Consider the following 12,173-nt stretch of genomic DNA (forward strand, 5'->3'; position numbering starts at 1 on the left):
GTCCTTGCAACCAACAGAAGATTAGTGTCTAAGTGCCTATTCTGATATGGATCTTTTAAGGTTAGAGGAGAAATCACCGTGATTATGATTTCTTTTGAGAGACAGATTATTGTTAGGAAAGAATGAGTCAAGATATTTTTTTTGATTAAAAAATGAAGAAGTAAAGTGTACATATTTTTTGAGATTCAGAATATTTGATGAGACACTTTTAGAAACAATTGAGTTATCAATATTTTTTTATCTGAAGCACTCAGTTTAGTGAGATATGACAAAGAACACACATTTGTTTCTTCTTATATCCTGTTTTCTAACAAGCTTGTGAGATCATCCCAAACTTGTCCTTCAGCCATCATTCCTTTTTCTTTTCTCTGGTAGTTTCTTGATTTCTTTCTTTTAATCTTTCTATTAGATTGTGATCTATAAAAAAATTTATCAACAGAGTGATAGACAATAGAAGCTTCTGAAGAAAAAGAGGGTTTTAATTTTTTGATACAATCAGCTGAAAGATGGCCTTTCTTTTCACAAAAGTTTCATGTTTCCTCGGATTTATTTTGAGAAAACATCTTTTGTCTTTTGACAAATGATCCTTTTGAGATTCTTCCTTTGAATTTTCGATGAATATTACTTTTTCTAGCAACTTTGTTGAAGTTTGAGGCTACGAAGAAAAGAGAGTTACTAATTTCTTGCAAGAATATTTTATTTATTCCACTATTGGATTCATTTGAATCAATAGAGACATATTTATGGTATTCATCTGAATCTGTGTCATATGTTGGAAGTGACACATATTTTGAGTTCTTGAAGTCGGAGGATAAAAAGGCAAGGTTTGTACTTCTGACATCTTGAAAGACATTTTTCTTAAAAAACGTTAGTTTGGTCATGTTTATATAAAGTTCCATACAAGGAAGGCATAAGATGCGAATCCTTAGAAACTTTTAAGCAACACAATTATATTCTCCCTTGAATTAGGGAAACAATCCTTAAATTTACGATATTTTAGTATTAAACTTTATCATGCACTTTAAGATCATTTAGAAGAGAGGTGAACCTATTGTAGAACATAATAAGAGTTTCGTTTGTTGCATACAAAAAACTTGTACTTTCTAATGATACTGACCCTTTTACTTTTTTTAACTTTAGACGTCCCTCATACAGAACAGTAAGAGTGTTCCACATATCTCTTGCAGTGGAAAGATTCATGATAGAGTGTAGACATCATCTGGTAGTGACATTACAACGATGGTTCTAACTTTAGTGTCAACTGCAACTTGTTTCTTATCATCTTTCATCCATAAATTTGGAGTTCTGATGATTTGTCTTCTTGGTCAGATGACTTTGTCATTTATCTCTATCACCAGGTAGAAAGGTGATTGGGACATATGGACCATTTTTTAGAACATTTAGGGGTCGTTTGGTTCGCGGAATTCGAAGGAATTTAATGGAATTGGAATGACAATTCCTTTGACCAAATTTCAATTCCTTTGTTTGGTTCATTTATTGAACGGATGGAATCCTTCAAATTCCATTGAATTCCACAAGTTAATGAATTCATCATTCCTTGGCATAACGGAAGGAATTGAATTCCAACACTATCCACCACGATCATTCTACTATTGTTCATGATGCCCCACCCTTAACCCCCACCACTGATGTCGCTGCCACCCACCTTACCCCACTCTAACCACTATGCCACTACTGTTGTCATCACACCCACCCACCCTCCTGTCACTTACTACACATCCCTACTACGACTATGCTACTAACATTAGTGTCACCCCCCTAACCTAACCCCCACCACCACAACATTATTATCGTCGTCATAACTGCCACTCACCCTACCGCACCCTACCCTAACCACCACCATCCACTATGTCACTATTGTCGTCATCATATCCATCCACTCCCAATCACCCTGACCATCATCCCACCACTATCATCATCACAACTGTCATTGATCCCCACCTCCCCGCCCCTACCGCCCTTAACCTAACCCTCCACCCCCACATTACTATTGTCGCCTTCACAACCGTCATTCACCCGCATCCCACCCTACCCCAACCCACCACTAAACACCATGCCACTATTATTGTCGTCATACCCACCCACTCCCTGGCCCCAGCCTCCCGAGTCCCGACCACTATCCCACCACTAGCATCATCACAGCTACCACCCCGCCACCTACCCCTACCCACCCCACCGTCCTGCCTTGCCCCCACCCTACCTTACCCTACTCTAACCCATCACTAACCACCATCCTACCACTGTAGTCATCACAACTATCACATTGCCACCTATTGCCCCACTCTGGCTCCAAACCCACATCCTCACCCCACCCCTGCCTGCCCGCAACAATCCCCACCTATGGAGCAGGGTAGGGCAGAAGTGGTGGGGGAAGGGCGGGTGATAGTTGTGACGACGACATTAGTGACATGGTGGCTGGTAGGGTGTGTGGCGGGGCGATGGATGGGATAGTCCATACAAAGATGATTGTTCCAATTCTATTGAGAGATTTCATTCCAATTCCTACCAACCAAACACATGGTCAAATTTCATCAAATTTCATTCCAATTCTTTCAAAGTCAAATTCCTTTGATGGATTCCAATTCCATCAAATTCCATTCTGTGAACCAAACACCCCCTTAGGATTTGATTGTCAATTCCTTCAAGAAAGAGTGTCATCCAATTTTTCCAAAGAGAGAAGTTATCCTTTTGAAAACGAGGTGGTTCAGATAGGGAGCCATTGTCCTTTTGTAAAACTAGATTTGGATATCAGTACTATTTGTTATATCCGATGGATGCTCTTCTTCGGATATAAAAATTACAAAGCAAGGAATAAGAGTTTTCTTCTCATGTTGAATCAGATGTTATTTTGTATTATTGTCGGATCCGGTGGTTGAGACTAACAGTTTATTTTAATTTTATATGATATAAACAAGGGTAATTTATATCAAAATTGAATGTAATTTATTCTAGTTTTTATTCCGGGCAATCTATTTCTAAAAAACTTTTTAATTTGGGAACGTTACAATGGATTTGATGCGACTAAGTGAACATTATGTTTTTGATACAATTACCTGAATATAATAGAATTAACTTAGTAACCAAAAAAGAAAACGTATTATAACTTCGTATAAAAAAAAATTCTTGAAATTTACTTTGTTAAACTTTCTTATTTAAGATTCTCATTGTAAACACCAAAATAAAGATTTTGAAAGAAAAGTTGTCCAAATTAAATTCACAACGAAGTTATTCCATTTTAATTTGCGTTAGAAACAAAAAATACTTTAATCTTGGAAAGTTCTCGTTTCTAATAAAATTATCCCATGGACAAATAATTTCAAATAAAAAGATACGTACAAAACCTACTGTAGTAGTCGATTCAAATACAAAAGCTAAACATTGTGAGTAGATAAGAAGGCAAGGTTAAGAGAAGATTCATATATAAATCTATTGAGGAAATGCGGAAAATTCTATTTGAAGATGCATATGTAAACCAACGTTATAGATTATTCATATGAGTTCATATATACACTTTCAAATGGTTTTTTTCAATAATTCACATATTAACATTATCTTCTTACCTTCTCACAATATTTAGTGAGTGTTTGATTTAGTCAGAGGAATGAAAATGACAGGGAATGAAAATGAGAATGAATTTCCATTCCCCCTAGTTTAACCTGGAATCAAAATTTGGACTTCTGGGGGAATGAACCCATTATATTATATAAAATCAAATAGTTTCTTTTATTTTCGTTTCCATTGATTATTGCCTAATACCTCTAACCAAACACCCTTTTATTTTTCTCATTTGGACCTCATCAACAACACTCTTTGGGAGCATGGTTGAAACAAATTAAAAATTATATAAAAGAAAAGCTTGATCATTTAAACAAGTCTGAGTTACGCAAAGAAAACAAAAGGGTGGGGTTAGAATTGAAGACATGATGCATAATTGCATATAATCTTGTTTCCCACCTCCATGGAAGTCTAGCTACTTCATCAACTTACTTTGTCCTTGTAAACCACAAGTTTTGAAGCAATATCATTTTTTTTGTAGATCTTGTTAATTTATCATCAAAATAAGTTTTTTTAATCATCTATCTTGGTTTTGAATTCAAACGCTGTCAAAGCCTTTGTGATCATGACAGTTCAAGAATGTTGGCTACAGGACATGTAATTGCTCGGGTGATTAGTCGGTGCCTGTAAGTTCTGTAAGTTATCCAATATATAGAGCTCATCAAATGCAACCCTYTTAAATGTTGCAACCAATGCAACTTCATCTATACCATAAAATTAGACAATCACCAGTTGAGATAAGGTGGTTGTAATTGGGGATAAGGCGGTACATATTTTAAAAAATTAAAAACCAAAATACTCTTTAAAATAAGGATGATCTATGGTTGGGATTAAATTTTATTAGGTTGCATTATTGGTTGCAACATTTGAAAATGTTGTATTTGATTTGCATTATATATATATATATATATATATGTGTGTGTGTGTGTGTGTGTGTGTGTGTAGGGTTGGGTTCACGTGAGACTAAGAGTTTTTCGTGAGACCCGTAAGACCAATTTATTTTCATTGATCAACTTTATAAACATATGATCTAATGGTCTAAAGTTGTACGGTGGCAATTTTGTAATTATTGAGAAGTTTTGTGACGTTCATGAATGTTTAGATCTGACGATTGTAGATCTAATCCAAGGGTTGAGAATTAGTCTTACGGGTCTCACGAAAAACTATTGGTCTCACTTGATCTCAAGTTTATATGTGTATGTGTCTATATATATATATATATATATGTATGTATGTATTAAATAAAATGTAATTCAAATATATAAAAGAGAAAAATATTAACACAAATCTTTATTATTTGTCACTAAATGAGTTTTTGACGTAGCATGAAAACGAGTTAATCACACCAACGTATTTTTGAAGAAAATATCTTGAAATCCATCGATGTTTATAAATTGTAATCAATAAATTATGTCCATATATAAAGACGATGATCTTTATTTATAGATTAAAGTCCTACCCAAGAATCCTAAAATGCCTAAAAAAAACTATAGAATTATCGTTAATGAGTCAGAATATTTTCTATTAAACATTTGACATCATCACAATTGATATCGGAAGATATGAATTGTGTGAACAAAATTAAACCTAAATTTTTGACCAAAATGCTGATTTTGTAGCAACCTTTGACCTTTGGAATTAACTATTAAAATAATTTAATAAAAATATATGTTTGGTTATCATAAGTTACATTTCAATGAAATAATAAAGTCACAATCAAGTAGATTAATTAATTTAATAGATTTTGATTATTCGTTAAACATTTAAAAAATGTTTATAATAATAAAAAGAATAAAACTGAAGTCATAAAATATAGAATAATGGTTATAAAATATTGTACTTTTTAATCAATTATCGAACATCTAAAATATGTAATAAGGTTTTTTTTTTCTTGTAATCAATCTTATTAAGATTATAAATAGACTTAAAAGTATTTTTAATATATATCTAAAAAGCTCAATTTTTATATAAAAATTGATTTTAGGAATGAATTGAATTCATCTATTTTTTTCTTTTTTTAAATAAATATCTATGAATAAAAAACAAATTTTTAAAAAATGTATAATTATTACATTAATGTTTTAATTAACTTGTTTGACAGTTGCTAAATGATTTGGTACAAAATGATTAAGTGGTCAGAATGATTAACAGACTCTTATGATATAGTGCAAAATRAAATATAATTGTTTGGTAATTGTTTATGATGAAATTAGGGCGCTGAATGGTTAAGGGAAACATAAGATACAAAATCATTAAGAGGGTTTTAGAATCATTAAGAGACACATTTTTTTTTTTTGCCAAACAAAATTAATCTTTTAACGATTTAGAGACTGTCTGTTAATAAAACTATTAAGAGGTAAATAAATAGCCCAWAATGACAAATGTAAGGGGAAACAATAAATTTCTCTATATCATAATTACATGTCAAAATGAAAAATGTTTATATACGTTTTCTACTTATTTTAGAACAAATTAAAATATATAATTGATTTGGAACCAAATAAAACGTTGTTGATCAAAGACGTGAACAACAAGCCGGCAGGTTACTTTCACATGGTATCCTTCAAGTTCTCCTCCCTCCATATAACACCCGCCCGCCATGGCCGTTTTCCTCACTTCTACTTTGCTCAATTAAAACCATGGAAGTCGTAGCTAAACCCATGGATTTCCACTTCAATTCTCCGGCGAACTCCTCCGCCCCTTCCACTCCTAAACGCATGGGCGACCACTACTTCAGCGCCCCTACCAGCCCCACTCGCCTATTTGAGTTTGACCAACTCTTGAGATTGATCTCGGCCGACCACCACCAAAACCCTTCTCCGGCCACCGTCCCATTTGCTTGGGAGGAGAAACCCGGTGTTCCCAACTCATTATATAAGTTTCTTGAACATGATTTTGCATTCGATGTGAGTGGGGATCAGTTGGGTATGGATTCAGTCATTCCAGCTGAAGATCTATTTGACGGTGGTGTAATCAGGGTTCTGCCAGAAAATACAAAAGAGAGAAAGAACACCTCCATGGAAGAGAAAAGAAAAAGAACATCATCATTTTCTTCTTCTGCAGGTTTACCTTCGTCTAGAAGTAGAAGAACACAATCTTTTTCTCACAAAAGAGGCTGGGAGTGTCCATGGGAAGAAGAAGAAGAAGAATCGCAGGCAGCCATGAACGCGAAACCTCAATTGGTTTCATCGTGTTCTTCTCTTTCTGCTTCTAAAGGGTCGAGAAAATGGAGCTTCAAGGATCTGTTCTTATTCAGAAGTGCTTCAGATGGACGAGCGATGGATAGAGACCCATTGAAGAAATACTCAGCCATCATCAGAAAACATGATGAAGATTTCAGGAACTCAAGCTTGCGGTCCGTTGGATCTGGATCGGGGTCGAAGAGGAGAGGGGGAGTATCGGCTCACGAGTTACATTATAAGGTGAATCGGGCAGTTGCGAATGATCTCAAGAAGAAAACATTCTTGCCATACAAGCAAGGTATTCTTGGAAGACTAGCCTTCAATCCAACTGTTCATGCACTTTCAAATGGATTTGGATTTTCTCATAGAAATTGATGAATATTTATTTCGTTTATTTGTTGTTTTCCTTGTTGTGAAGACACTGATTTGTTCATGGATGTGTGCGAACCATCATTGAATCATATATAATATTTATTTGAGTAATTGTTATTGGTGTTTGGATCAACATGTACACAACTCAACTAATTCCATAAAGCCTTGAAGATGACAACTCAACTAATTCCATGAAGATAGCAAACAGACAGAAAATCACTGGTAGTTTTTAGGAGACCAGAGCTAGCTATCTATAAGGCGTAATCTTCGTTTGGCAATTAAGGTGACCGTCAAGGTTACACAAAATTAGATGAAGTATCAATGATTAGAAAGAACAATTGTTCACTAATGCAGATTTGGATCAAATATGAGATTTCCAACTAGTGTTGGATTGACAAGCCCTAAATTCAAGACTAATAATGTCATGGACCGGTTTTTATCTGGTCAGGTCTAGTCCATTGCGCTGCCGCCAGACGGTGTGGATCATATCGGCTAAAAAAAATCTAAAACATATGGAGCTAATTGGCCCACCAATCAGCCCAAATATGAATGTCCAATTGGTGAATGAAAATGGCCCAAGTAAAACATGCAGCCACAAAAAATATCATTTTTTTGCTTATTTATGCAGTTACAGACAGGTTTTTTTGGTTATGGTTCTATTCTATCTATTTGAAACAAAACTGGCATACAGTTGCAGTTGCAAACTATACATCATCAACCATTAAATAATGCAGATATTATATATATATATTCTGTCAATGAACTGTACGTTGTTCCATCCAACATCATATATAACCCCTCAAATTGTACCACAATCTGATCAAACCCAAAGGGTTGAAGATGACCAATGCAAGATGTAACAGTTATGTTCATATACTAATGATCAGGCTTTGACTTTTGAAGATTGGGATGAGGTTTTAACAATCTCAACAAAACCATAAGATTGTATATGTATATATATATATATATATGCCAACATAAAGTTGACCTTTTGTGATCTTAATTAACATTCTTTCCTATAAATTAGTGTTTAACTTACATTGACTTCTGCATATTTTAGTTTGTGATGACACTGTACAAATATAATATTATTATTATTTTCCTTGTGGATATTTATATAATTTAAGATTAAGTACATGTGTTCAATTTGCTTGAGATTTAGGACAATCAAGTCATGAACCTTGTTTCCCCATATATTTTAGGCTGAATTAATGCTAAACAAATAAACACTGTTGTGTAACAATCTGTGTTTCCCATATATTTTAGGCTGAATGTCATTGGTTTAAAATAATTGTATACGATATATTAAATTCCGAGTCATGCTTCGTACATATAAATTTTCATGAAGACTTGAAATGATAAGTTGTAAAATTTATAATATGTCATTGGACATTGCAAACAACAAATACCCAATAAGGCAATAGCACAATATGTTGTTATTGTTGTGCAACAACTCCAAATGTGTTGATACACGTGTGAATTGCAAATTTCAACGTGCAAGAATAAGATTCATTATCAAACTAACAAAAGCCTTTTAGTCTTAGCCCAATAAGTCAGTAACCCACACCAACACATATGACACAACTTCATAGTAATGAATTAGAATTTCTTTTAAAGAGAATTAAAGATTCATAAATCATGATGTGACTCAAACAACTCTACAAGTTCAATCAAGAATAGAAATCGGTCATTCGGGGTTTTCATTTTCGATTTCATGAATCTAGTTTCATGACTGTTACGGTTGGAAACGAAATACGCCATGCCTTGAAAATCGGAACATTCGAACCTTTTTTTTACCCGTTATGCGAGCCGACTAATCCCAGGACGACCACCTGCTTTGCTTTACAGATAGTCTGGAGTCACCGCATTTGAACCTATGTGGCCACAAGGGGATTTTTATTCCTCCTTAATTTGAACTTGAGACCTCCAAGTACTTTTGACCTTTAGAGTCAAGCTCAAACCAATCAGACACCACTCAAACACCACCCTTGTGGTTACATTCAAACTTTTATAAACAATAGAAATCGGCTTGAGTTGTTGAAATGTCGGTCRTTCACCCGTTCAGGATGAGCATTCAGTATCCATCAATACGAGGCCTTGAACYTGTTTTTATAGTTAAAGCCTAGTTATCWAATCTCAAATKATTAAACYCAAAACTAATMATAGATGAKAATTTAATATCGCTTTGGACTCACACATGCTACATGTAGCACGTAAGCCGTCTTCTGATACTAATGGAAGGGTTCTACGGTTAGAAATATTATTGAGATAGAGTAACAAAACATATGCGTGGTGGTGATTAATATCCACTGCTCGCCCTTACCCATGGCAACAAYGGCGATGGGCATGGGCAAGCAACAATTTTTTATTTATAGCAACCTAAGATTTTTCATTGTAAAATAATGGGCTTGAAAATTGTTTTTTAATCCTAATAAAACCAATAGGGCAGACTCCAAACGTCAACAAAAACTTGGGTTTAAATTTGTTTTTTATTTTAATATTTACTGCTTAAATTTTTAGGATTTTAGATTATCCTTAATTTTTAATTAATCAATTAATTTAACTTTTGTAAATGTTTTTTTATTCTAAGTTATTTTCATAATCTTATTATTTATTGTTTTGTAAAAAAATTATAAATGTTTTTCAATAAGCAATTCCAAACACCTCTCTAATCGCATTTTTAAGGTATCAACAACCAAACGAAACGGTTGGATTACATTACTTTTTTTCATTTTTCGTTGCATACCCTCGTCACATTAACATACATAATTGTATATTAACTAAAATCCGTTATAAATGTTTTTTTTTATTTTACGATTTTATAAATTCTATTTTTTGTTTTGTTTGTTTGTGTTTTATCTTTGACATTTGCATATAATAGAGATTAAATTGAAGTGAATTGAATTGAATTGAAGTAAACCATTCAATTTTGACGATTTCAATTCTAAGTGTTTTGTTTATGTGCTTCATAAAATACTTTGTTTAAAATACGTCTTGACTTTCTGTTTTATCATTTGAGGGTTTTCGTTTATGTCCTCTCGGTGTATTATTCTTTGCCATATTTCATAGAAGTCGGTCTAGGTCACAGGCCACGCTGTTTACACAGTAGGGTCCTCACGTGTATGATCACATATGATAAAGATGTTCTCACGTTTCCTTAAAATGAAGACATTCTCATTTGAATCTCTACCTCCCAATATGCATAGTTGCATTTTTTTTTACTTTTCTCCATGAGCATTCGAGACCTCAGGATCAGCTCTGTTAATATCACTCTTYGTAGGATAATATTAGCCCATATTATATTGTTGTTAGGTTAAGGTCAATTTGTTGGAATACGAGAGCCATACACTTAGCAGAAAATAACCGTATTCCTCAAGAATCCATACAAAAACGGAGTAAGGTGTGCGTTTTAAAATTTTACCAAAATGAGCAACAATCTTTTGATGTCCTTTCTAAAAGTAAGACAACGAACACAATCCACACCATCTACGCGAATACTCTGAATCCAGTTGACGTCCCAAGCCAAAAAAGGAGATGCTCTTTCTTCCTGAATGCTAGATACGGTTCCTAACTGTTTGCAAGAGAGAAATAAGAACTTGTAGAGTAGAGTAGAGAGAGAGAGAGAGAGAGAATTGAATCAGCAAATCAATTCTGCCAACCAACAATACTGTCTCACATCTTTCTATTTATATAAGTGTAATGATGGTAGTATAATAAAAAAATGCCTGGAAGAGTAACTCATTCTTTTAGATGATACGATAGTTTCTAAAGGCGTGCTTTAGAAATGACAATCCTTTTATTTACACTTGTTATAYAAGTTTCAATATCTGATTTAATTTAAACAAAATAAATACAAAGACATATATATCAATTAAATACTTTAATTATTTAATCTCCTTATTCAAATACATTTGTGTGTTTGACTTACTGAGACTTTATCACGTTGGTAATAATCACAAATGCTATTCATAATTATTAACGAAGAGCGATGTCTAGCAATACATCATCGTTACCCAAATGATAAAGCTTGGTGATTCAAACTAATCAACAAATGTGTGATCATTATCAGTTTACACATTATTGTCCTTTTGTTCTCAATATCTAGATTGAATGYACCGAAAGGAAGTGTCATCCTCGTTATGTCCAATCTTTAGTTTCTTGATTATAGGATATACAGATAAAACATATGTCAGTATCACATACTTACTATCTAAGCATGCATGCACTTCTTCAGTATTATTCTATCAAAAAGCCTAGAGATATCACTCATGTCATACAAGATGAACATATTCTACCTTGATTCATGCTAGTATTACTATGTGATATATGATATTCCCAATAAACATTCTCTCACCCCCATTCTCTAACCCAATTATGGAATGATTAGAATCAATTATCAAAGTAAGTCGCTYACATACAACAAACTCCATRTCTCAACTCAAAGGACTATATATACAATGACCASATGAGAAATGTCTACTACACTCATATGACTTCCAACAAAATGTTCTCATAGCGAGTCATGTTTGGTACAAAATATCTGATCTTGTACCCATATGTGGATTCTATATCTCCATATGAATTCTTACATATACTAGTCATTACCATATTAATTCAACCTAAGCATGAATTAACATTGTTCTRAACATTATAGACWACWGTGTTCTAAGGYTATTATTATATTTAAACATAATACAAAGTAATATATAAAAATAACAATTGGGCAATGCCTTTTATTARTGAATATTMTAACACAATGTTCAAATATAGTCATCCAATGCTCGACTTTTGAGCATATAYAGTAWCATAATTCATCCATGAWTTTGTAGTCTAAGATGAAGAACACTACTGAGTTGCCATCTTCGTAGACATCTTAATTTGTTTATAAAGAAAGGAAGCAATAATCAAAATTATAGTATTATAGGAAGACATGCATACTTATATTCGTAAGATAATAGTTGGTTAAAAAGTTATATGTAATTATCGATAAATTAACATCTATCATTAATGTAATGTAGGGACAAAAATAAAACAAAAATATGC

General features: G+C 33.4%; 1 protein-coding gene across 1 annotated transcript; it reads left to right on the forward strand.

The window, feature by feature from the left end:
• Positions 1-6,203: 6,203 nt before the first annotated feature.
• Positions 6,204-7,216, forward strand: LOC112514889. The gene has a single exon (XM_025121520.1). The coding sequence runs from the start codon at positions 6,216-6,218 to the stop codon at positions 7,131-7,133; it is 918 nt and encodes a 305-aa protein (XP_024977288.1). The 5' UTR covers positions 6,204-6,215; the 3' UTR covers positions 7,134-7,216.
• The last annotated feature ends 4,957 nt before the right edge of the window (positions 7,217-12,173 follow it).

The sequence above is a fragment of the Cynara cardunculus genome (genome assembly GCF_001531365.2).
Source record: "Cynara cardunculus var. scolymus isolate 2C chromosome LG 6, CcrdV1, whole genome shotgun sequence".
Lineage (NCBI taxonomy): Eukaryota > Viridiplantae > Streptophyta > Magnoliopsida > Asterales > Asteraceae > Cynara > Cynara cardunculus.